The sequence below is a fragment of the Oncorhynchus mykiss genome, chromosome 16, assembly GCF_013265735.2.
Source record: "Oncorhynchus mykiss isolate Arlee chromosome 16, USDA_OmykA_1.1, whole genome shotgun sequence".
NCBI lineage: Eukaryota > Metazoa > Chordata > Actinopteri > Salmoniformes > Salmonidae > Oncorhynchus > Oncorhynchus mykiss.
This window is the reverse complement of record NC_048580.1, coordinates 61,525,173-61,552,144: the sequence shown is the minus strand read 5'-3', so window position 1 is coordinate 61,552,144 and position 26,972 is coordinate 61,525,173. Positions and strand designations below refer to the sequence as shown.

Here is a 26,972-nt window from a genome sequence, read left to right as displayed (position 1 = left end):
CATTTCCCAGTCATACCATCAGTCTGTATATCAAATGTCCGAATGAAAGTGGATAGGTCATGGTGTTATTGGGCCTATACTATTTATGGATATTACTTTGATTCAAACAAATGCCTTTTTATGTCAATACGTTTTCATGTGTCAGTCACAGACGGTATAAAATCATAACTTTAGAGACAGAAACGGTTTAATTTGACCCCAAAAATTGTCAAGATTTCTGTGGTGGCCAGGCCTTAGTGGAACCCCCCCGAGGTAGACAGACAGACAGACAGACACTAGTTCAGCCAGCTGCTGTCTCAAACACTGAGGTATAATAACGGTCTCAAAGGAAGTTATTCGACTCAAGGGCCTGTAGGAGGCGCGGCTTTGCTTGAATGTAAACAGATTGACGCCAGCGCTTTGCTGTGGTGGAGAAGAAGGCATACGTCATATTCACAATGGCGGAGGCAGGGTGAGGAGTAGAGTGTGTCAGTTAAGTGGCGCAGTAACCAACTACATTGCCCGCGAAAGACGCTAACGGTGCCCGAAAAATGGCCCTGAACCCTGAAGTGGAGAGAAAAACTGACATAGAGTGTCTGAAGACCGGTGAGCTCGACTTGGAGAGCTGCGATAGCAAGACAAATTCGTTGTCAGCCGCCATCTCGGCCACATCCAACCAAAATGGCGATCAGACTGGATGTGAAGACGGTGTAATGCCCGAACAAGAAGCCTCTGAGCGGCGGAGGAGCGGGCAGACTGCCGCGAGAAGCTCCGATAATTCACCTTTACCCGGCCAGAGACAGGCTGAAGAGTTGCCAAGGAGAAATTTTCAGATCCCGAGGAAGATCAAGGAACGGAAAGGTTGTGCCCTTTCTCTAGTACTAGCTAGCTATTTCCAACAGAGGCTGCCCTGTGTTTCATAATTCAAGTGCTGCATGTTGCAGACCCGCGTTCCCTACCGTCAGAATTTAGATTAGCTATTGACATGGATTAATGTGATCCATCTTCAGAGGATAGTTATCCTTAGTTTATTGCGCACAAATAAACTATTGCCTTGGTAAAGGTAAAATCACTTCCCGTACTCATCTCGGTCAGCATTGCAGGTAAGTTTCGGCCCAGGCGCGACGAAGAGAAGCACGTGAAGAGATGCTGTTCATCAAGCCTCCATATTACATGGGTCTACATGGAGGCTTGTGGCGAGTGAAATTAGTTTTGATGGTGCTATTCAGCTGAGGATTTTGAAAGCTTGTGGAAAATGAACATAGTAGTAAAGTCCCTTGGGTTGTACACACCACACCCATCTATGGTCTAGGCCTAGACTGGTTACCATGGCCCTTCCATGAAGCTCCTGAAGATAGTCATCATCCTATATCTTCATTGATTTGATACAGATTGTAGTAAACAAGTCCAGACCCCATTTGGAGTATTCTGGGGTAGAATACATGTAACTAGCTATACGGTGAGACCATTGGTCAGTCATCCAGGAATAGCCAGACTGGGAGAAGCTGCCAAGAACTGTTTTAGTATTAGCTAGGCTAGTTCATTCTTTAGAATGTTTGCTGTGCTGGTCTTGGCTCTTACATAAGATTTGCTTGGATTGTCATCAGAAAGAGCATCCAATCTATACCAATGGTGCCCACTATATTCACAGGTTGGTGTGTTTGGTTTTCATAATTGGGTAGATGCCGAATTATGATGCACAGCCTGCATGCAAAATACAATCCATCATACAAGTTTCTATCATGGGCATAGCTACATCAAGTTTAGTTTGATAATATTGTCTCTAGATTCTGGCCTTTGCCATGACGGATATGTGTCATGCATTCTGACTAAATAGTATATCTACCCATTTTCAGACTGCATGTGCTAGTTTTTTAGATGTTCCCATTCCTTAGTGTGATGTCACTGCATTTGGAAAATAGACTGGTGGGTGAGACTTGGTTGGACATATTGCATCATCATAATTTGGCACAAAGTACACAGAGAACTTGAAATATCTTTATCTTGAAATAAACTGACCAGATACCCATCATGTAGCCTATTGAGTTCTTTAAATTAACAGTGCATACAAATTAACAATGTAATCCAGTCCCTGTTCTATGGCTGTGTTTACACAGGCAGACAATTATGATAATTTTTCCTTCAATTGTTATTTTGACCAGTCATGTGAAATCTTTTCACATCAGATATTTTTTTAGAGCTGATCTGACTGGTCAAAAGACCAATTAGTGAGCGGGGAGTTGGGCTTCCTATGTGAAAGCAGTCCAATTTGTGCCAATCACATCCCTGAATGATACTAATCCTCTGCTTCTCTCCTCCCTCTCTTGTCATCCCTGCTCCTCGGTAGGCCTGTACCAGTTTCTGGCCCCTGACTCCCGGGAATTTGAGGGCCTTGTGAAGATCCTCTCCTCCTTCTACCTGGATGCATCATCCAGAGGGACATTCTCCTACTGCAAGGCCAGGCTCATTCACAATGAGCTGCTGGAGAAAGAGGTAGCATCACCAAGCTCAACCACATTATTATCATACTCCCAGCTTTTAAAGATTTTTATTTTTTTAGAGACCGTTCCACCCCCATCATATTTAACACAAACCAACCACATGGTACACCAAACTATACAGAAGCCCAGTGGGCCACAACAAATAAGATAAAAAAAAACAATAAGACAGGCCATCAGCTGATCAGTCCGCCTCAGGCTGTTGTCAACAGCATGGCCCAGAGGTCTGTTATAAGCAATCACTTTAGTCAAATCTCCACTTCCTAATGTTCAAAGAAAATAAAATGCATACCCACTGCTGATATTTTCCCCCGACTGGCACAAAACACTAGTTGATAGTTTTGCACGACCAACAACAAATACACACTTCATGCCTCACTGAAATTGACCCACCCTTTATATTGTTGTGTTTGCATTGCATTTCTCATGATGCCATATTTTCTCCTGTGTGTGCCAGTTCATTGAGAAGAGGAGGGAGCTGAAGCAGGAGGGCCGTACAGACCCAGAGCTGGTGGAGTCCTACTGCTTCCTGTTCCCAGACAAGTCCAAGGTGAGCCTAAGGGCCTGCCTGCCTCACCAGGCGGTGTGGTATAGTGCCGTGATCTAGTACTCTGATCTAATGTTTCTGCTACAGTCTGGATCTTTACAATTGCATTATGCATTCGGCCTACAATTTGAGTTTGGCTGCTGGGCTCCTGGTTGTTATTTGAAAACCACAGTTTTCTATTTCTTTGTTGGTATGATGAAGTGATGTTCTTTTTCCAGCTCCCGTGGATATGTGAGAAGGGTCTGTCTGTGGGACACTCCAGGATCACTACACTAGGAAATCCTGCTATGGGTGAGTGTGTGTGTGTGTGTGTACTTACTATTGAATGTCATGTATGATATTGTTTTTAGGGAGAGTTTGCAAATGTCCAGAAGGAAGGCTTTTCTCTAATGCATTTGTCTAACTGTTCTAGATGTTGGGGGTATGTCAGTTAGACATGGGGTTGTCCCCATACCTTATTTTTCCAATGCAAAAAGGAAAACGCAAAGCAGACAACTCGTTTGTCCTTTAAAAACCTTCTGTATGTAACATTGTGTGCTAAACGTTATTCTGGATGTTAACATGCGGCTGTGGAAATGTAGTCCACTTAATGTTTTGTTTCCTTTCCATGATACCTCTGAGTTTTGTGTTACTGGTATTGTGACAACCCTGTTAGAAATGGATCTGCGTTTGAACGTTAAGGTTTAATTGACTCTCTGTAATAGAGGATAATCTGTATGCCTCATTACTGTAAGAGTAGCTTTATCCACTGCCAGACAGCTTAGAATGTCTACCAGATACCATTACATAAGAAGATACCTAATACATGGCCTAGCAACAGCTGAGGATGGTGGAAATGTTTATCACAATCCCTCAAACCTCAGTCATAAACTATAAACCCACACATAGATATTTCCATTTGTTAGTCAAAAGTTAAAGTTGTCTATGCATGGTTTTTTGCCTCCTTAGTATGTTCTTGACTTGCCTTGACTTTTTGTCGTTTCAGGTGTTTATCTGTCTAAATTCTCTGATTTGCTTCAAATGAACCCGTTTGAAGCAGGCAGTTGTGGAGACATTGTCATATTTAAAGTCATGAGGGTAAATGCAGCTATCGCACTCATTATGGACCCAATTTAAACCATATATATATATATATATATATATATATATATATATATATATATATATATATATATATATATATATATATATATATATATATATATATATATATATATATATATATATATATTACTAACACCTAGAATGTAGTTGCTTACTTTTCAACAGCCTAGCATTATCATTGTTGAGTGCAACACCAGTTTCTATAATGTTTGACCCAGTGAGTGTGTTTGTCCCTTCAGGGACGGCTGAAGAGCATCTTTGAGAACATGCCTAAGAGTGTCCTGGACCCCACACCCAAGTTTGACTGTCACATCTCCAAGAACGCCACGCGGGTCACCTCGTTGCTGTCCTACAGAGCCTTTGAACTCACGCAGCAGTACTTCTATGAGTTTGCTTTTGATGAGATCAAGCCTCGGCCCAGACATGTGTGTCCCTACGCCGTGGTGTCTTTCCAGTACAAAGGCAAGGAGTCTGCTGCTGCACCTATGGCTGCACACAGGTTCAACAGCGCTGTCTGTGAAGGAGGAAGCAAAGGTACACTCCTGTTTCTGCTTCTTTACCTTATCTCTCTGCTTTAGTCTATTTGTACGGACATTTGTATTAAAAATAGAGGCAAATTTATTTGTATAATGTAGTTTGATAGCTACCTTGGAAGTTTGGCATACTGTGCCTTTTTTTTGACCTGTGACTGTTGACTGGGGCCATTATTCCTATTGCAATTGTGAAGTGTTTTGAATGCACTTTAAATAATGATTGATTTGCCTGTCAGGGAGGAGTAGCTACACTGTGTGGAGTGGGCCACTGGTGAACAAGGGACAGGAGTTGTGCCAGGTGTCTCTACGCTCCTCTACACGCCACTTCCTCCCTTTCAAACTGTGAGTACCTCTTTATTGTCCGTACCTGAAACACATGTATTTGTTATCAAATCAAGTATTATTGGTCACATGTTATTGCGGATGTAGCGAAGTGCTTGTGTTTCTAGCTCCAACAGTGTAGTAATATCTAACAATACACACAAACTTAAAAGTAAAAGAATGGAATTAAGTAATATATAAATATTAGGATGAGCCATGTCGGAGTGGCATAGACGAAAATACAGTATATACAAATGAGATGAGTAAAGCAAAAATATGTAAACATTATAAAAGTGATCAGTTTTCCATTATTAAAGTGGCTGGTGATTTCAAGTCTATGTATATAGGGCAGCAGCCTCTAAGGTGCAGGGTTACGTAACCGGGTGGAAGCCGCCTAGTGATGGCTATTTTGATGAGCTTGTGATAGTAACTGTTTTTCAGGCTTGGTCCCAGTGTGATGCGCCTGTACTGATCTGGTCTTCTGGATGATAGCGGGGGGAACAGGCTGTGACTTGGGTGGTTGTTGTCCTTGATGAGCTTTTGGGCTATCCTGTGACATTGGATGCTGTAGGTGTCCTAGAGGGCAGGTAGTTTGTCCCCGGTGATGCGTTGGGCAGACCGCACCACCCTCTGGAGAGCCCTGCAGTTGCAGGTGGTGCAGTTGCTGTATCGGGGGGGGGGTGATACAACCCCGACTAGATGCTATACATTGTTCATCTGTAAAAGTTTGAGGGTTTTAGGTGCCAAGTCAAATTTGTTCATTCTCCTGAGGTTGAAGAGGCACTGTTTGCGCCGCCTTCACCACAGTGTCTGTGTGGGTGGACCATTTCAGTTTGTCAGGGATATGTACGCCAAGGAATTAAAACCTACCTAAAACACATATTTGTTGTCCATGCCTAAAATGCATCTATTTGTTGTCCGTACCTAAAACATGGATATGAGTAGTGATTCATAGTTAATAAGCATGTTATGAGTACTGTAATAAGTTGATTGTGTGTGTGTGCCCTCTGCAGAACGGAGAAGTTGGAGATGAGTATGGGGATGCAGCTGGACCAGGTGAAGAGGAAGATCCCCTCTGTTCTGTTCTCCTGGGACACCTACAGCAGAACCCGGGAAGGTCCGAACCGCTCTACTCCTCTCCTCTATTCTACTCTACTTCTGTTCTCCTCCTTCTAATCTTCTACTCCTCCTCTACTCTCCTTCTAATCATCTACTCTCCTTCTAATCCTCTACTCTCCTTCTAATCCTCTACTCTCCTTCTAATCCTCTACTCTCCTTCTAATCCTCTACTCTCCTTCTAATCCTCTACTCCTCCTCTACTCTCCTTCTAATCCTCTACTCTCCTTCTAATCCTCTACTCTCCTTCTAATCCTCTACTCTCCTTCTAATCCTCTACACTCCTTCTAATCCTCTACTCTCCTTCTAATCCTCTACACTCCTTCTAATCCTCTACTCTCCTTCTAATCCTCTACTCTCCTTCTAATCCTCTACTCTCCTTCTAATCCTCTACTCCTCCTCTACTCTCCTTCTAATCCTCTACTCTCCTTCTAATCCTCTACTCTCCTTCTAATCCTCTACTCTGCTTCTAATCCTCTACTCCTCCTCTACTCTCCTTCTAATCCTCTACTCTCCTTCTAATCCTCTACTCTCCTTCTAATCCTCTACTCTCCTTCTAATCCTCTACTCTCCTTCTAATCCTCTACTCTCCTTCTAATCCTCTACTCTCCTTCTAATCCTCTACTCTCCTTCTAATCCTCTACTCCTCCTCTACTCCTCCTCTACTCCTCCTCTACTCTCCTTCTAATCCTCTACTCTCCTTCTAATCCTCTACTCTCCTTCTAATCCTCTACTCTCCTTCTAATCCTCTACACTCCTTCTAATCCTCTACACTCCTTCTAATCCTCTACTCTCCTTCTAATCCTCTACTCTCCTTCTAATCCTCTCTCCTCCGCTACTCTCCTTCTAATCCTCTACTCTCCTTCTAATCCTCTACTCCTCCTCTACTCTCCTTCTAATCCTCTACTCTCCTTCTAATCCTCTACTCTCCTTCTAATCCTCTACTCTCCTTCTAATCCTCTACTCTCCTTCTAATCCTCTACTCTCCTTCTAATCCTCTACTCTCCTTCTAATCCTCTACTCTGCTTCTAATCCTCTACTCTTCCTCTACTCTCCTTCTAATCCTCTACTCTGCTTCTAATCCTCTACTCTCCTTCTAATCCTCTACTCTCCTTCTAATCCTCTACACTCCTTCTAATCCTCTACTCTCCTTCTAATCCTCTACTCCTCCTCTACTCTCCTTCTAATCCTCTACTCTCCTTCTAATCCTCTACTCTCCTTCTAATCCTCTACTCCTCCTCTACTCTCCTTCTAATCCTCTACTCTCCTTCTAATCCTCTACTCTCCTTCTAATCCTCTACTCTCCTCTACTCTCCTTCTAATCCACTACACTCTTTCTAATCCTCTACTCCTCCTCTACTCTCCTTCTAATCCTCTACTCTGCTTCTAATCCTCTACTCTGCTTCTAATCCTCTACTCTCCTTCTAATCCTCTACTCTCCTTCTAATCCTCTACTCTCCTTCTAATCCTCTACTCTCCTTCTAATCCTCTACACTCCTTCTAATCCTCTACTCTCCTTCTAATCCTCTACTCTCCTTCTAATCCTCTACACTCTTTCTAATCCTCTACTCCTCCTCTACTCTCCTTCTAATCCTCTACTCCTCCTCTACTCTCCTTCTAATCCTCTACTCTCCATCTAATCCTCTACTCTCCTTCTAATCCTCTACTCTCCTTCTAATCCCCTACTCCTCCTCTACTCTCCTTCTAATCCTCTACTCTGCTTCTAATCCTCTACTCTCCTTCTAATCCTCTACTCTCCTTCTAATCCTCTACTCTCCTTCTAATCCCCTACTCCTCCTCTACTCTCCTTCTAATCCCCTACTCTCCTTCTAATCCTCTACTCCTCCTCTACTCTCCTTCTAATCCTCTACTCCTCCTCTACTCTCCTTCTAATCCTCTACTCTCCATCTAATCCTCTACTCTCCTTCTAATCCTCTACTCTCCTTCTAATCCCCTACTCCTCCTCTACTCTCCTTCTAATCCTCTACTCTGCTTCTAATCCTCTACTCTCCTTCTAATCCTCTACTCTCCTTCTAATCCTCTACTCTCCTTCTAATCCCCTACTCCTCCTCTACTCTCCTTCTAATCCCCTACTCTCCTTCTAATCCTCTACTCCTCCTCTACTCTCCTTCTAATCCTCTACTCTCCTTCTACTCTCCTTCTACTCCTCTACTCTCCTTCTACTCCTCTACTCCTCCTCTACTCTCCTTCTAATCCTCTACTCTGCTTCTAATCCTCTCTCCTCCTCTACTCTCCTTCTAATCCTCTACTCTCCTTCTAATCCTCTACTCTCCTTCTAATCCTCTACTCTCCTTCTAATCCTCTACTCTCCTTCTAATCCTCTACACTCTTTCTAATCCTCTACTCCTCCTCTACTCTCCTTCTAATCCTCTACTCTGCTTCTAATCCTCTCTCCTCCTCTACTCTCCTTCTAATCCTCTACTCTCCTTCTAATCCTCTACTCTCCTTCTAATCCTCTACTCTCCTTCTAATCCTCTACTCTCCTTCTAATCCTCTACTCTCCTTCTAATCCTCTACTCTCCTAATCCTCTACTCTGCTTCTAATCCTCTACTCTCCTTCTAATCCTCTACTCTCCTTCTAATCCCCTACTCCTCCTCTACTCTCCTTCTAATCCCCTACTCTCCTTCTAATCCTCTACTCCTCCTCTACTCTCCTTCTAATCCTCTACTCTCCTTCTAATCCTCTCCTTCTAATCCTCTACTCCTCCTCTACTCTCCTTCTAATCCCCTACTCCTCCTCTACTCTCCTTCTAATCCCCTACTCCTCCTCTACTCTCCTTCTAATCCTCTACTCCTCCTCTACTCTCCTTCTAATCCTCTACTCTCCTTCTAATCCTCTACTCTCCTTCTAATCCCCTACTCTCCTTCTAATCCTCTACTCTCCTTCTAATCCTCTACTCTCCTTCTAATCCTCTACTCCTCCTCTACTCTCCTTCTAATCCTCTACTCTCCTTCTAATCCTCTACTCTCCTTCTAATCCTCTACTCCTCCTCTACTCTCCTTCTAATCCTCTACTTCTCCTCTACTCTCCTTCTAATCCTCTACACTCCTTCCAATCCCCTACTCCTCCTCTACTCTCCTTCTAATCCTCTACTCTCCTTCTAATCCTCTACTCTCCTTCTAATCCTCTACTCTCCTTCTAATCCTCTACTCCTCCTCTACTCTCCTTCTAATCCTCTACACTCCTTCTAATCCTCTACTCCTCCTCTACTCTCCTTCTAATCCTCTACTCTCCTTCTAATCCTCTACTCTCCTTCTAATCCTCTACTCTTCTTCTAATCCTCTACTCCTCCTCTACTCCTCCTCTACTCTCCTTCTAATCCTCTACTCTCCTTCTAATCCTCTACTCTCCTTCTAATCCTCTACTCTCCTTCTAATCCTCTACACTCCTTCTAATCCTCTACACTCCTTCTAATCCTCTACTCTCCTTCTAATCCTCTACTCTCCTTCTAATCCTCTACTCTCCTTCTAATCCTCTCTCCTCCTCTACTCTCCTTCTAATCCTCTACTCTCCTTCTAATCCTCTACTCTCCTTCTAATCCTCTACTCTCCTTCTAATCCTCTACTCTCCTAATCCTCTACTCTCCTAATCCTCTACTCTCCTTCTAATCCTCTACTCTCCTTCTAATCCTCTACTCTCCTTCTAATCCTCTACTCTCCTAATCCTCTACTCTCCTTCTAATCCTCTACTCTCCTAATCCTCTACTCTCCTTCTAACCCTCTACTCTCCTTCTAATCCTCTACTCCTCCTCTACTCCTCCTCTACTCTCCTTCTAATCCTCTACTCTCCTTCTAATCCTCTACTCTCCTTCTAATCCTCTACTCTCCTTCTAATCCTCTACTCTCCTTCTAATCCTCTACTCTCCTTCTAATCCTCTACTCTCCTTCTAATCCTCTACTCTCCTTCTAATCCTCTACTCTCCTTCTAATCCTCTACTCTCCTTCTAATCCTCTACACTCCTTCTAATCCTCTACACTCCTTCTAATCCTCTACACTCCTTCTAATCCTCTACACTCCTTCTAATCCTCTACTCTCCTTCTAATCCTCTACTCTCCTTCTAATCCTCTACTCTCCTTCTAATCCTCTACTCTCCTTCTAATCCTCTACTCTCCTTCTAATCCTCTACTCTCCTTCTAATCCTCTACTCTCCTTCTAATCCTCTACTCCTCCTCTACTCTCCTTCTAATCCTCTACTCCTCCTCTACTCTCCTTCTAATCCTCTACTCTGCTTCTAATCCTCTACTCCTCCTCTACTCTCCTTCTAATCCTCTCCTTCTAATCCTCTACTCCTCCTCTACTCTCCTTCTAATCCCCACTCCTCCTCTACTCTCCTTCTAATCCTCTACTCCTCCTCTACTCTCCTTCTAATCCTCTACTCTCCTTCTAATCCTCTACTCTCCTTCTAATCCTCTACTCTCCTTCTAATCCTCTACTCTCCTTCTAATCCTCTACTCCTCCTCTACTCTCCTTCTAATCCTCTACTCCTCCTCTACTCTCCTTCTAATCCTCTACTCTCCTTCTAATCCTCTACTCCTCCTCTACTCCTCCTCTACTCTCCTTCTAATCCTCTACTCTCCTTCTAATCCTCTACTCTCCTTCTAATCCTCTACTCTCCTTCTAATCCTCTACTCTCCTTCTAATCCTCTACTCTCCTTCTAATCCTCTACTCTCCTTCTAATCCTCTACTCTCCTTCTAATCCTCTACTCTCCTTCTAATCCTCTACACTCCTTCTAATCCTCTACTCTCCTTCTAATCCTCTACACTCCTTCTAATCCTCTACACTCCTTCTAATCCTCTACACTCCTTCTAATCCTCTACTCTCCTTCTAATCCTCTACTCTCCTTCTAATCCTCTACTCTCCTTCTAATCCTCTACTCTCCTTCTAATCCTCTACTCTCCTTCTAATCCTCTACTCTCCTTCTAATCCTCTACTCTCCTTCTAATCCTCTACTCCTCCTCTACTCTCCTTCTAATCCTCTACTCCTCCTCTACTCTCCTTCTAATCCTCTACTCTGCTTCTAATCCTCTACTCCTCCTCTACTCTCCTTCTAATCCTCTCCTTCTAATCCTCTACTCCTCCTCTACTCTCCTTCTAATCCCCACTCCTCCTCTACTCTCCTTCTAATCCTCTACTCCTCCTCTACTCTCCTTCTAATCCTCTACTCTCCTTCTAATCCTCTACTCTCCTTCTAATCCTCTACTCTCCTTCTAATCCTCTACTCTCCTTCTAATCCTCTACTCCTCCTCTACTCTCCTTCTAATCCTCTACTCCTCCTCTACTCTCCTTCTAATCCTCTACTCTCCTTCTAATCCTCTACTCTCCTTCTAATCCTCTACTCCTCCTCTACTCTCCTTCTAATCCTCTACTCTCCTTCTAATCCTCTACTCTCCTTCTAATCCTCTACTCCTCCTCTACTCTCCTTCTAATCCTCTACTCTCCTTCTAATCCTCTACTCCTCCTCTACTCTCCTTCTAATCCTCTACTCCTCCTCTACTCTCCTTCTAATCCTCTACTCTCCTTCTAATCCTCTACTCTCCTTCTAATCCTCTACTCTCCTTCTAATCCTCTACTCCTCCTCTACTCTCCTTCTAATCTACTCTCCTTCTAATCCTCTACTCTCCTTCTAATCCTCTACTCTCCTTCTAATCCTCTACACTCCTTCTAATCCTCTACACTCCTTCTAATCCTCTACACTCCTTCTAATCCTCTACACTCCTTCTAATCCTCTACACTCCTTCTAATCCTCTACTCTCCTTCTAATCCTCTACTCTCCTTCTAATCCTCTACTCTCCTTCTAATCCTCTACTCTCCTTCTAATCCTCTACTCTCCTTCTAATCCTCTACTCTCCTTCTAATCCTCTACTCTCCTTCTAATCCTCTACTCTCCTTCTAATCCTCTACTCTCCTTCTAATCCTCTACTCTCCTTCTAATCCTCTACTCTCCTTCTAATCCTCTACTCTCCTTCTAATCCTCTACTCCCCTAATCCTCTACTCTCCTTCTAATCCTCTACTCTCCTTCTAATCCTCTACTCCTCCTCTACTCTCCTTCTAATCCTCTACACTCCTTCTAATCCTCTACTCTCCTTCTAATCCTCTACTCTCCTTCTAATCCTCTACTCTCCTTCTAATCCTCTACTCTCCTTCTAATCCTCTACTCTCCTAATCCTCTACTCTCCTTCTAATCCTCTACTCCTCCTCTACTCTCGTTCTAATCCTCTACTCTCGTTCTAATCCTCTACTCTCGTTCTAATCCTCTACTCTCGTTCTAATCCTCTACTCTCCTTCTAATCCTCTACTCTCCTTCTAATCCTCTACTCTCCTTCTAATCCTCTACTCCTCCTCTACTCTCCTTCTAATCCTCTACTCTCCTTCTAATCCTCTACTCCTCCTCTACTCTCCTTCTAATCCTCTACTCTCCTTCTAATCCTCTACTCTCGTTCTAATCCTCTACTCTCGTTCTAATCCTCTACTCTCGTTCTAATCCTCTACTCTCCTTCTAATCCTCTACTCTCCTTCTAATCCTCTACTCTCCTTCTAATCCTCTACTCCTCCTCTACTCTCCTTCTAATCCTCTACTCCTCCTCTACTCTCCTTCTAATCCTCTACTCTCCTTCTAATCCTCTACTCTCCTTCTAATCCTCTACTCTCCTTCTAATCCTCTACTCTCCTTCTAATCCTCTACTCCTCCTCTACTCTCCTTCTAATCCTCTACTCCTCCTCTACTCTCCTTCTAATCCTCTACTCTCCTTCTAATCCTCTACTCCTCCTCTACTCTCCTTCTAATCCTCTACTCTCCTTCTAATCCTCTACTCTCCTTCTAATCCTCTACTCTCCTTCTAATCCTCTACTCCTCCTCTACTCTCCTTCTAATCCTCTACTCCTCCTCTACTCTCCTTCTAATCCTCTACTCTCCTTCTAATCCTCTACTCTCCTTCTAATCCTCTACTCCTCCTCTACTCTCCTTCTAATCTACTCTCCTTCTAATCCTCTACTCTCCTTCTAATCCTCTACACTCCTTCTAATCCTCTACACTCCTTCTAATCCTCTACACTCCTTCTAATCCTCTACACTCCTTCTAATCCTCTACACTCCTTCTAATCCTCTACTCTCCTTCTAATCCTCTACTCTCCTTCTAATCCTCTACTCTCCTTCTAATCCTCTACTCTCCTTCTAATCCTCTACTCTCCTTCTAATCCTCTACTCTCCTTCTAATCCTCTACTCTCCTTCTAATCCTCTACTCTCCTTCTAATCCTCTACTCTCCTTCTAATCCTCTACTCTCCTTCTAATCCTCTACTCTCCTTCTAATCCTCTACTCTCCTTCTAATCCTCTACTCCTCTAATCCTCTACTCCCCTAATCCTCTACTCTCCTTCTAATCCTCTACTCTCCTAATCCTCTACTCTCCTTCTAATCCTCTACTCCTCCTCTACTCTCGTTCTAATCCTCTACTCTCGTTCTAATCCTCTACTCTCGTTCTAATCCTCTACTCTCCTTCTAATCCTCTACTCTCCTTCTAATCCTCTACTCTCCTTCTAATCCTCTACTCTCCTTCTAATCCTCTACTCCTCCTCTACTCTCCTTCTAATCCTCTACTCTCCTTCTAATCCTCTACTCCTCCTCTACTCTCCTTCTAATCCTCTACTCTCGTTCTAATCCTCTACTCTCGTTCTAATCCTCTACTCTCGTTCTAATCCTCTACTCTCCTTCTAATCCTCTACTCTCCTTCTAATCCTCTACTCTCCTTCTAATCCTCTACTCCTCCTCTACTCTCCTTCTAATCCTCTACTCCTCCTCTACTCTCCTTCTAATCCTCTACTCTCCTTCTAATCCTCTACTCTCCTTCTAATCCTCTACTCTCCTTCTAATCCTCTACTCCTCCTCTACTCTCCTTCTAATCCTCTACTCCTCCTCTACTCTCCTTCTAATCCTCTACTCTCCTTCTAATCCTCTACTCTCCTTCTAATCCTCTACTCCTCCTCTACTCTCCTTCTAATCCTCTACTCTCCTTCTAATCCTCTACTCTCCTTCTAATCCTCTACTCTCCTTCTAATCCTCTACTCCTCCTCTACTCTCCTTCTAATCTACTCTCCTTCTAATCCTCTACTCTCCTTCTAATCCTCTACACTCCTTCTAATCCTCTACACTCCTTCTAATCCTCTACACTCCTTCTAATCCTCTACTCTCCTTCTAATCCTCTACTCTCCTTCTAATCCTCTACTCTCCTTCTAATCCTCTACTCTCCTTCTAATCCTCTACTCTCCTTCTAATCCTCTACTCTCCTTCTAATCCTCTACTCTCCTTCTAATCCTCTACTCTCCTTCTAATCCTCTACTCCCCTAATCCTCTACTCTCCTTCTAATCATCTACTCTCCTTCTAATCCTCTACTCTCCTTCTAATCCTCTACTCTCCTTCTAATCCTCTACTCCTCCTCTACTCTCCTTCTAATCCTCTACACTCCTTCTAATCCTCTACTCTCCTTCTAATCCTCTACTCTCCTTCTAATCCTCTACTCTCCTTCTAATCCTCTACTCTCCTTCTAATCCTCTACTCTCCTTCTAATCCTCTACTCTCCTTCTAATCCTCTACTCCTCCTCTACTCTCCTTCTAATCCTCTACTCTCGTTCTAATCCTCTACTCTCGTTCTAATCCTCTACTCTCCTAATCCTCTACTCTCCTTCTAAACCTCTACTCTCCTTCTAATCCTCTACTCTCCTTCTAATCCTCTACTCCTCCTCTACTCTCCTTCTAATCCTCTACACTCCTTCTAATCCTCTACTCTCCTTCTAATCCTCTACTCTCCTTCTAATCCTCTACTCTCCTTCTAATCCTCTACTCTCCTTCTAATCCTCTACTCTCCTTCTAATCCTCTACTCTCCTTCTAATCCTCTACTCTCCTTCTAATCCTCTACTCTGCTTCTAATCCTCTACTCTGCTTCTAATCCTCTACTCTCCTTCTAATCCTCTACTCTGCTTCTAATCCTCTACACTCCTTCTAATCCTCTACTCTCCTTCTAATCCTCTACTCTCCTTCTAATCCTCTACTCTCCTTCTAATCCTCTACTCCTCCTCTACTCTCCTTCTAATCCTCTACTCTCCTTCTAATCCTCTACTCTCCTTCTAATCCTCTACTCTCCTTCTAATCCTCTACTCTCCTTCTAATCCTCTACTCTCCTTCTAATCCTCTACTCTCCTTCTAATCCTCTACTCTCCTTCTAATCCTCTACTCCTCCTCTACTCTCCTTCTAATCCTCTACTCTCCTTCTAATCCTCTACTCCTCCTCTACTCTCCTTCTAATCCTCTACTCTCCTTCTAATCCTCTACTCTCCTTCTAATCCTCTACACTCCTTCTAATCCTCTACTCTGCTTCTAATCCCCTACTCTCCTTCTAATCCTCTACACTCCTTCTAATCCTCTACTCTGCTTCTAATCCTCTACTCTCCTTCTAATCCTCTACTCTCCTTCTAATCCTCTACTCTGCTTCTAATCCTCTACACTCCTTCTAATCCTCTACTCTCCTTCTAATCCTCTACTCTCCTAATCCTCTACTCTCCTTCTAATCCTCTACTCTCCTTCTAATCCTCTACTCTCCTTCTAATCCACTACACTCCTTCTAATCCTCTACTCTGCTTCTAATCCCCTACTCTCCTTCTAATCCTCTACTCTGCTTCTAATCCCCTACTCTCCTTCTAATCCCCTACTCTCCTTCTAATCCTCTACTCCTCCTCTACTCTCCTTCTAATCCTCTACTCTCCTTCTAATCCTCTACTCTGCTTCTAATCCTCTACTCTCCTAATCCTCTACTCTCCTTCTAATCCTCTACTCCTCCTCTACTCTCCTTCTAATCCTCTACTCTCCTTCTAATCCTCTCCTTCTAATCCTCTACTCCTCTCCAGCTGTAGATCTAGTCTGGTTAATCTATACTCTGACCAAGACAACAGTCCATAGATGCTATAGAATAACATGACAACACTTAACAGTCCCTCCAAGATTTCGCAGTGTTTATGTGTGATGCTTGCTTTTACTGTCAATTCTGACATTCTAAATGGCAATTTGCAATAATTTTGTCCAATTTGTCACATGCGCTGCTGAGGAAAAAAGCTTGTTGACCTGTTCTTTGAGACATTTTATGTGCTAAAAGTACAGTGATTGCTTAAAATTGCGAACCCTCTTTTTCTAGTGAGGCGAATGGACAGTTGTATGCGGTACTGTTGCGATGATTTGAGTTTTATGCGGTGATTGGTCAGATTTGCAAGCCCTCGCATAATATTGTGCTTGCTAAATCTTGGAGGGACTGACCTACTCTGACTAACAACAATGTAAGACCTATCACCCGGAATCACTGTGTGGTTGTTTTAACTTTGGAGTGGAACTTGTTCTGACCGATCTGTGTGTGTTTCAGTGCTGAAGTGTGGGATCTACTGCAGCCTGTTTGAGGTGGTGGATGGGAAGGGTAAAGCGACCAGCAGCACTCTCTCAGGACTCATACATAAACTGGAGAGAGAGCGGATGGTGAGTCACTCCCTGACCGTCCCTCTGCAGGATGTTTTAATGGACCGTGTTTAATGATTACACAGCAACACTAGACTGGGTAGGGAGGGGATGTATCGTGGATCATTATATTACACACCCAGGCTTTCACATGTTGTTGTCATTACTTTGGTCCCCCATAATGTTTGATATGTAGGTCAGCTAACTGGTCAGTTCCCTAGAAATGGGCATGTTTTGAAGACTGGTTGTCATTTGGTTTCCATATTTGTTTAAAGGTAGAGCTAATGCCAATCAGGGAATTCCCATGCCATATTTGAAATGGATTGTCCCTGTTTTACGTGTGAATGTCTGTTGCACAGCTGCACTGTATGAAAAGAGTTTGTTTAGATGTATTGAATGTTAACGTCTCCTCCTCCTGTGTAGGTGCTGGTGAAGCCTTTAGTTGATAAAGGCTTTCTCTTCCTCTTGTCATCTACTCAGATGTTCAATCCCAATGGTACGTCCTCTCTCTCCTTATCTCAGGTGTCTCCGACTCTTTCCATTGATCGGACATGTTGTTATTCGTGTGGGTTAATACTGAGGGAGTTGTTTTGTGTATTCTAGAACGTCGGGGGAGGGTTGAGAAGAGCCTGCAGGCACTGTTTGTCTTTCAGGAGTCCAGGGGAGTCACCAAGTTCAGTAAGTATTCTAAAATGTCCTTCCTCAACCACAGTTACATATTGAATGTTAGGAACAGCCTTTATGAGCAGTATGTTACTTATGTCTGCCTCCCCCGTTGACCATGTCCCTGCCTCCCCCAGCGCCCAGACTGTCAGAGCAGGAGCCCCTGTCAGCTGAGCCCCTGCCCCCCCTGCTGGCCTCCATGGACCCCTTCATTCCAGCCCTGCACTACGCCTTGCTCAAGATGCGCTCCACCCCCGATAACAAGCACCTCAGCACCGTGGTGGAGCGCCAGGCCCTAGACTATCTGACCAGGAGGGACAGCGGCCGGGCCTTCCTCCTCCCAGAGTACCAACAGAACCTGGACGAGAGGGGCAATGTGCAACCCGCGCCCCGCCCCAAATCCAACATGGAGGGCCTGCTGCGTTCCTACTTACATGGCCTCTCCTCGGCCTACGTCCTTCCCATTGTCAAGGCCAGGGACATGATGGACAGGATCAACCAGCCCCCGCCTGCCCCTGCTCCAACTGTCCCGGACTACAGCCCTGTGTCAGACTGGGGGGGGTCAGGAGGGTCAGACAGACCAGAGAGGGTGGAGAGGCAACCTCTAGAGAGACCAGAGAGCAGCAGGAGGAGAGGGGGGCCGTCCCAGACCCATTCTAACGGGGCCGCAGCAGGGACAGGGGCCCCGCCCCAGAGGTCCAGGTTGGCCCAGAGTGAGTACGATAAGGACAAGATGAAAGAGTTGCTGAAGCTGATCCAGCTGCATAAGGCCCTGGTGAAGGAGCCAGGAGGGAAAGAGAGGGCAGAGGGGGGTGACGAGGGTGCCTGGGAGGGCCCCCACGGTCTGAAGAGGAAACTAGAGGAGGACGAATCAGGGGCCATGTCTAAATACCTACGAGGAGCCCACTTCAGCAATGGAGAGCCCAGTAGAGGTGAGACTGGTTTCTGTGTGGGCGAGGCGTGAGTCTGTGTGGGCGAGGCGTGAGTCTGTGTGGGCGAGGCGTGAGTCTGTGTGGGCGAGGCGTGAGTCTGTGTGGGCGAGGCGTGAGTCTGTGTGGGCGAGGCGCGAGTCTGTGTGGGCGAGGCGCGAGTCTGTGTGGGCGAGGCGTGAGTCTGTGTGGGCGAGGCGTGAGTCTGTGTGGGCTAGACTGGAAGAATAAGGGAAAGAAAAGTGGGAGGGAGACAGTTTGGTAGGGAGTAGTATGGACTGAGCAAGTTAACTTTAATGTTTCAACATTTGTACACCAACCACAGAGAATATTGCCATTTTAAAACTAGGCCTTTTTCATAAATAATATCCTTACGGTGTGTTTTTTTAAAAGCCTACCTTTATAAGCCTGATAAGCAAGGCTTCATCCCTCTTAGCCCCACTGTCTCTGTCCTCCCAGTAGCCCAGGGGGAGGAGGTAGAGAACTACAACCTGGCAGCAGTAATGGAGAGCATGGGGATCTATGACACTGACCTGAGGGACAGGGGAAACACTTCCCAGGCCTCCTCAGCCAACGAGACACAGCGCCTGCTCAAGATCCTGCTCTCCACTCTCAACAAGGCCATGGTTCAAGGTGCTGCCGCAGGCCCCACCGACCTGCCTGACCACGTGGAGCCCTCCACGGAGAACCCCCTGACTGGAGCTCCGATTGAAGGGCGAGTGGAGCAGGCCCGACAGGACTTCTTTGAGGTGAGATGCGTTTGTGGGAGGAAAAAAATGAAGTATGGACTGGTGTTTGTGATGTGACTGACCATGTTGTTGTGTGTTTAGGAGCAGACTGTGTGCAGTCTGACCAGCCCCTTTAGCGCTGACTCTCCAGGACAACAGCCACACACCTCAGACAACCCATCACTCACCTGGGAACTGGCCTCTCACACAGACAAACCTATCCCCTTCTTTGAATCTCAGAACGACGGCAACTTTGAGCAGAGGGGAGGTCTGGAGGGGGGTGAGAGAGGTCTGAGAGGTGCCTCTGTGGAGCAGGAGAGGGTAACCAAGGAAGCCTCAATAGAGAGGGGAGCCAAGGGGGCTTCCTTGGAGAGGGAGATGGCTCTGAGGGGAGCTTTTCTGGAAGGGGGAGCCAGGGACACCTCCCTAGAGGGGGAAAGCAAGGTGGAGAAGCCAGCCAGGGGTGTTTCCCTGGAGAGGGTAGCCAGGCCGTCCAGCAGTCTGGACACTATCGTAAGCCAGGAGCTCCACTGCCTCTCCAACTCCATCCAGGGCCTCATGGACAACCAGAAGATCTACTACAACTCCCAGCTGCCCCAACGGCTGTCTCCACGCCACGCCTGGCAGCCCAACAGCTCATTCTCAGACTTTGTGGCTCCCTATGTTGTGTCTGTCCCTGTTCAGGGCCACGTCAACACCCTGTGTGAGAGAATGGGCCGACTAGTACCCAAACCTCGCCACACAGACTCTGCTAAAACACCTGGGGCTCGTTCTACCCTCCATGTTCCCTCCGCCACTACCCATCCTATTCCTTCTTTCCCTCACCCGCCCCATTCCCTCTCCTCCATCCCTCCCCTTCCTTCCATGCATCACCTTCCACCCCCGCCTGCCCTCGTCCACTCTCCTGCCCCTGTCCTCATCACATCCCCCACCGCCAAGCCTGTCCCCAAAACCAAAGCACAGGCCCCTCAGGCTAAGAGCTCCTCTTCTTCCCAGAACCGGCCCAAACATGTCCCATTCAAACAGACCCACAAGAACCCCTCTGCAGCACAGAAGCCCTCCACAGAGAGGAAGTCAGAACCATCTGCCTCAAAGAGAGAGGTCTACTCTCCCGCCCAGGCCTCAATGGACTCCTCAGACTCCACCCCAAAACGGCCTAAACAAGATGCCATCACAGCCCCCTCTCCCCTTACCCCGGCGTCAGCTGCTGGACTACTGATGGGCCAGCTGAAGCCTGAGGTGTTCAGCAGCCTGGTGGAGATCTTCAAGGACGTGCAGAGGAACACGGTCAGATTCTACATCCACTCTGGAGAGGAGGAGGAGAGTGACATCTGTGTGGAGATCAAGGTACTGTAGGCTTCAGTTATGATCAACACTCATGTCCATGATGTAAGAAGAGACTCATTCTCACTGATTGAGCAAACACTTCACCAATACCTCTATTCAAGCTTTCTCTGATGCAGGCACTGCATTTTCAGCTGTAATGATCTGCACTGTGACGGGACAATCAGTGTTCCCTCGTGTTGTTGATCTGAAAACATGTTAAACTGACGTTGTCCTCTGGAGGACGAGGAAAGACGCTTCACACTTTTTTTTACTGCAACAAGAACACTTTATGGCTGTCTGCATTCTCTGCCATAATAAATTGTAGTACATTACTGAGATAATATTGCACCACTATTCTCTCTTCCTCACCCCCTCATCTGTCTGCTCCTTGTTAATTTGGTTTTGTGGTGTGCTGCTGACTTCTGCTCCTGTTTTTAAACTCCCTCTTTCTGTCTCATCCCTGTGACAGGAGTACTTGCTGAGCCTGGGCAACACGGAGTGTAACCCCCAGATGTTCCTGGAGAATAACAGCAGTCTGGATAAGTTGCTCATCGTCATTCAGAACGAGGACATCTCAGCCCACGTCAACAAGGTAACATTACCATCCTGGCTGGCTGCTAGGATGAGTCAATATCGCCACGGCACCAGACTGTTGTCTGCACGGGGAGAATTCTCCTCAGCTCCCAGAAAATAGTGGAATTCTAATTGGACCTGTTGAATTGATTTTAAATCCACCAAAAATCACAGATACTTTCGGTCATGTAGTGTATGTGGACAGCTGCTCATCAAACATCTCGTCCCAAAATCATGGGCATTAATATGGAGTTTGTCCCCCCCTTTGCTGCTATAACAGCCTCTACTCTTCTGTGAAGTCTTTCAACTAGATGTTGGACAATTACTGTGGGGACCTGCTTCCATTCAGCCACGAGCATTAGTGAGTTCGGGCACTGACATTGGGCAATTAGGCTTGGCTCGCAGTCGGCGTTGTTTTCGATGGGGTTGAGGTCAGGGCTCTGTGCAGACCAGTCAAGTTCTTCCACATCGATCTCGGCAAACCATTTCAATATGGACCTCGCTTTGTGCACGGGGGTATTGTCATGCTGAAACAGGAAAGGGCCTTCCCCAAACTGCTGATACAAAGTTGGAAACACATAATTGTCTAGAATGTCATTGTATGCTGTAGCATTAAGATTTCCCTTCACTGGAACTAAGGGGTCTAGCCTGAACCATGGAAAAACAGCCTCAGACCATTATTCCTCCTCTACCAAACTTTACAGTGGCACTACGCATTCGGGCACGTAGCATTCTCAGATTAGTCCGTTGGACTGCCAGATGGTGAAGCGTGATTCGTCACTCCAGAGAATGCATTTCTACTGCTCCACAGTCCAATGATGGCGAGCTTCACGCCACTCCAGCCGACGCTTGACTTTGAGCTTGGTGATCTGAGGCTTGTGTGCGGCTGCTCAGCCATGGAAACCCATTTAATGAAGCTCCCAACGAACAGTTATTGTTCTGACATTGCTTCCAAAGGCAGTTTGGAACTTGGTGGTGAGTGTTGCAACCGAGGGCCGGGTTTTTTACGCACTTCAGCAGTTGGCGGCCCCGTTCTGTGAGCTTCTGTGACCTACCAAATCGTGGGTGAGTTGTTGTTGCTCCGAAACGTTTCCAGTTCACAATAACAGCACTTACAGGTGAGCAGGGCAGAAATTTGATGGACTGACTTGTTTTTAAAGGTGGCATCCTATGACGGTTCCACGTTGAAAGTCACTGAGCTCTTCAGTAAGGCCATTCTACTGCCGAAGCTGGTCTATGGAGATTACATGGCTGTGTGCTCAGTTTTATACACCTGTCAGCAACGTGTGTGGCTGAAATAGCCGATTCAACATATTTGAAGGGGTGTCCACCTACTTTTGTAATTATATAATGTAAACAGTGTCGTTTTAATTGAATATATACACCGAGCTGGATGACATGATCTTCATGGCAACTAGTCTAGACAGTCATCACCTCTGTCTCACACAAATGTTCATTTCGATGTTAAGGATGAATTTAAAGCTGTATGTGTCTTATTTAAAGGTTGATTCTGAACCATGTTCCCCCTGTCAGATCCCAGCTCTGGTGTCATTGAAGAAGCTGTCCACGGTGAGCTTTGCAGGAGTTGACAGTCTGGACGATGTGAAGAACCACACCTACAACGAGCTCTTCGTCTCTGGAGGATTCATAGTGTCTGACGAGTTTGTCCTCAACCCAGACTTCATAACACACGGTGAGTCTACTGAAGCAGTCTCACCTGTCATCAGTCATTGTGATGTGTGGGATCCACACGTGAAGATTACGAGTTATACCCTTTTTTCTTTCTATACAGTTGGATAAATTCCACAGTGACTGGGGACTGTGTTTGTTAATGAGATCCATCTATATTCTAATTGAAAACAGTATTTGGCCAGTTGTTTTTTTCCCCCTTACAATTCAATCATTGTTTTATGTACCATGTAGCTGTGTCATTCCATTCTGGTTAAGGAATATATATGGTTATATATTGACTACAGATGGAAAGGGAAAAGACAACTCATGACTGGTCATTGATTTGATGGGATCAGTGTGTGTTGTGTTCCCTGTGCAGACTGGTGTTGTGTTATAGTGTTCCCTGTGCAGACTGGTGTTGTGTTATTGTGTTCCCTGTGCAGACTGGTGTTGTGTTATTGTGTTCCCTGTGCAGACTGGTGTTGTGTTATTGTGTTCCCTGTGCAGACCGGTTGCAGGCGTTCCTGCGGTTCCTAGAGGAGCAGAGCTCTCCAGAGAACCCCTGGCAGTGGAAGATTCACAATAAGTCCCAGAAGAAACTCAAAGAGCTGGGCAGGTCAGTAACTATCTCTACTACTACCATTCAGCATGACCCGAGACATTGACCTCTCTCAATCCATTCAGTAACTACCTCCATCCTATAGGACTGCCAAGTCAACCAATTAGGAACGTCTCTGAGAAGTCCAAAGTAGTAGTAGTGACTGTTTTACATTTGATATTTTATTAGGATCTCCATTAGCTGTTGCAGAAGCTATTCTTCCTGGAGTCTACACACAACATGAAACATAATACAGAATGACATAATACCAGAACATCATTAGACAAGAACAGTTCAAGGACAGAACTATATAAATGTTATTAAAGGCACACGTAGCCTACATATTAATACATACACACAAACTATCTAGGTCAAATAGGGGAGAGGTGTTGCTTTATCTGTTTTTTGAAACCAGGTTTGCTGTTTATTTCAGCAATATGAGATGGGAGTTCCATACAATAAGAGCTCTATATAATACTGTACGCTTTCTTGAATTTGTCCTGGATTTGGGGACTGTGAAAAGACCCCTGGTGGGATAAGTGTGGGCCAGCTGCAGCTTAACTAGGTCTTTCCTTGCAGCACTGGACCACTCGACTGGACAATAATCAAGATTAGACGAGACTAGAGCCTGCAGAACTTTCTTTTTGGAGTGTGGTGTCAAGGCTGAAAAGCAAAACACACAATCATATTATCATGCTTTTATTCAATACTTTTTTTGTGTGCTTTTTGTCCTACCTATTCAGACTCTTTTAGTAACAGACAGCCCCACCTCTCCTCTCCTCTTATAGGTTGAACAATGATGCCATGGCTCTCCTCAACCTGCTGACAGCCTATCAGAAGAAGCACCTGGTGGAGTTCTTGCCTTACCACGAGTGTGACGCCCAATCACGTCAGGCCCCTGATCTGGACTGCCTGGTCAAGCTCCAGGCTAACCACACCCAGCACCGCCACTTTATCTTCCTCACAGGTACCACAGCGCCGTCTCCTAACCCTCGGTGGTACAGTATGTGTATTAACTGAACAGCCCTGTCTTGTTTGTCCCTCCAGAGAGGCGCTTTGAGATGTTCATGCAGTACTCCAGGAACGGCATAGTGATCGCCAGCATTGATGACATCATGACCAGTTTCCACAGCCTGATTGGCTCCAGAGGTCAGAAACAACTGCCCACACCGCCCTCCACTGGTGGGTGATGTCAACAACTTCACCATTACATTGCTCTTTGGCTCTGTTCAAGTACTATCATTTGCATCTCTTTCCTTGAAGTGAAGTCCAAGTGTTTTATGGTCAAATTGTCAGTATTGAATACATCAATCTTTTCCCCTGTCCCTTTATCTACTCCCCTCTCCTCTTCCTCGCTTCCCCTCTACTCCCTCTCTTCCTCGTCTCTTCATCTCTTCCTCTCTCAGTAGTGCATGATGAGTGTATAGAAGAGGAGGATATGTCGCTGGACTCTGATGACGACAGCCACAACCAGGTGATCGTAGAGCATCCTGCCCAATCCCAGGAGGGGGTAGCAGCAGCGGGCATGGGGGACTCAACCCAGCAGCCCCCCTTACCAGAGTCAGATGAGTTCCGCCCCCCTCTCCCCGACCAGCTCAACACCCCTGGCCGACACACCCCCTCCTCCATCTCCTACTCCAGCAGAACCCCCAACCTGTCCAACTTCGCTGCTCTCAAATCTGCCATCTCCCAGTTCAAAGCCTCCAACCAGATTGCTAGGGCGGACATAGGCAGCACTTCGCCAGGAGGGTTTTCTGTCAACCCCCACCAGAGCTTCCTGTGTCCGTCTACCCAGTGGGTGTCCTACTCTGGCTCCTCCGGCTACACAGCCTCCCCAGCCTACCCCGCCTCGCCCTGTAGCACCACACAAGAACAGGACTACAGAAACCCAGCCGCAGTACCTACTACAGCCCCAGGTTCCACTCTGACCAGCCAGGCTCCCCTCACCCTACCGGACATCCCCCAGCCTCCCCCACTTCCTCCACATCTCAAGATGGGTGGGATTCTGTCCCAGTCGTTTAGCCTACCTGGCTCTGTTAGTGGAGCGGCCGGGGTTGGTGTTGGAGCATCTATCTCCACAGTCAGCAGCACTAGCACTCTGCCCATCACAGCCATAGTGGCCTCTTCCTCTTCTCTCTCCACTGCACTAACATACTCCGACCCTACTGTTGCCACCACAGCCTCCTTAGGCCTGGACTACTCTCAGAGCGACATGGTCCAGCTTGGCTACCCGGCAGCGGTCAGCTCCAGCGCTAACGGGACCCCCACCCAGCAGGGGGACAGGAGACTCAGTGGGCCTGGGGAGAGCCCATGGGGGTTAGGAGGAGGAACCCCTAACAGCCAGGGAGGGGCCAGGCCTGGCTCTGTCTCCCATAGCGGTCTCACCCAAGGCGGGGAGAGGGAGAGGACAGGCACTCCTGGTGGCAGTACCCCTGGAAGTCAGGGGGGCAGGACTCCAGTGAACAGTGTAGAAAGCCTTGGAGCGGGTATGGCTGTTCCCTCTGTGGCCACCAGGGGGGGCTCAATAGCTAGGCCCATGCTGCCCATCCATGGGACTGGAGGCAGTCGAGGTGGAGAGGCCAGTGTCCAGCCACTCAGCGGTGGTGGCTACGGCTGTTTAGGTGCCATGCCTGGACAGATGGGTATGGGACGTGGCGGCATGGGACGCGGGGGTATGGGTCCCTGGTCGTTAGGGGGGTACAGAGGGAGAGGAGCCCCACAGAGAGGCCCCTGGCCCAGGCCGGGAGTGGGACCCGAACGGCCGGATGGAGGTGGACCCTGCGGACCCTCCTGGGGTTACCCGAAGGGGAGGGGAGGGGGACAAGATTACTACTCAGATTACACATACTCACACAACTACTCCCCCTGAACAGACAATCATGATTACAGAGGGGGGAATGGACATGCCACACTCAGAGACTGGTAGAGCTGTCTGAATGTACATATTGACTTGTCATAAACACTTTGAATTGATAATGGTCAGAAGGATCCTGTTTTTTTTACAAATAAACTTGATACAGGCAGTGCCGAGTGTCGATACTGTCGTAACCGTACGCTCTTTACATGTAAGCTGTTTCAAACCCCTGTTCCGACCACTATATTTATAATTGTCAAGAAATGTATTGGCCTTCCAAGCGTCTCGGTTTTGTTTTATTTTTTTATTCTTTTATTTTTATTTTTTCGGTTTGTGAACAAGGGGAGAAAGGCAGACTATTTTTTTAAAGAAAGAAAAAAGATCAGTGAAAGGCACCACTTTCGCTGTTGGTTTTCTTTTTTACATCCTTGGTTGTTCCCCCAAAAAGATCTATTAAAATAAACATGTTTCAAATCATATGTTGCTTTTCTGACTTTTAACAGGATCATGATGACTAGCGATCAAAAAGCGTGCTCCACAGCTGTCAACACCTGTTATTGGGCTTTCTTTTAATACTTCTAGTATACCCCCTTCAGGTCTATCCCTCAGTTTAATGATGAATGAATAGTCCTGACAGCCTATTGGACAGATGAGGCTTAGCCTATCATGGAGGTGTCCAGCTTCTTAACTCTAAAGGGATGGATTGTTGTAGAAAAAAAATTGTACTAACATTTTGGTATGGAGTGCTAAGAACTTTCATGAATCTATAACTGACATCTCCCGTTGGCTTAGCAACCACAAGGTTCAGAACTATGACGGTAGCCCGTCAGAGCTTTTTTTAGAGTAATCTGATTGGTCAAAATACCATTCATTGAAAGAACAGAATTCGGTTGCCTGTGTAAACACAGCCTACTACTCCATCACAATAAATGGGACTTTGGTACAGAAGAAATTAAATATTCTGATATTTATTTACACAAATTGACCAATCACAGAGCTTTTTAAGAGCTGATGTG

At 45.9% G+C, this 26,972-nt stretch overlaps 1 protein-coding gene across 5 annotated transcripts; it reads left to right on the top strand.

The window, feature by feature from the left end:
- The first annotated feature begins 390 nt into the window (after positions 1-390).
- On the top strand, positions 391-26,433 carry LOC110492491 (protein TASOR). 5 transcript variants are annotated; one of them, XM_036947503.1, is made up of 20 exons: positions 391-840; positions 2,327-2,472; positions 2,935-3,027; positions 3,243-3,315; positions 4,010-4,101; positions 4,368-4,662; positions 4,898-5,003; positions 5,996-6,099; positions 16,526-16,635; positions 17,038-17,110; positions 17,218-17,292; positions 17,415-18,209; positions 18,666-18,955; positions 19,037-20,281; positions 20,730-20,852; positions 22,367-22,526; positions 23,012-23,120; positions 23,891-24,069; positions 24,150-24,251; positions 24,512-26,433. In XM_036947503.1, the coding sequence occupies exons 1-20, from the start codon at positions 531-533 to the stop codon at positions 25,969-25,971; spliced, it is 5,940 nt and encodes a 1,979-aa protein (XP_036803398.1). In that variant the 5' UTR covers positions 391-530; the 3' UTR covers positions 25,972-26,433. The 5 variants fall into 5 exon arrangements, with proteins under 5 accessions (XP_036803398.1, XP_036803397.1, XP_036803396.1 ...); XM_036947502.1 differs by having other exon boundaries at positions 24,509-26,433; XM_036947501.1 differs by having other exon boundaries at positions 24,150-24,284.
- The last annotated feature ends 539 nt before the right edge of the window (positions 26,434-26,972 follow it).

Coding starts and splice junctions, on each gene's coding strand:
- LOC110492491 (XM_036947499.1), top strand. CDS start 531: ATGGCCCTGAACCCTGAAGTGGAGAGAAAAACTGACATAGAGTGTCTG. Junction 23,121..23,890: donor AAACTCAAAGAGCTGGGCAG/GTCAGTAACTAT, acceptor CTCCTCTTATAG/GTTGAACAATGATGCCATGG. Junction 24,070..24,149: donor CCACTTTATCTTCCTCACAG/GTACCACAGCGC, acceptor TTGTCCCTCCAG/AGAGGCGCTTTGAGATGTTC.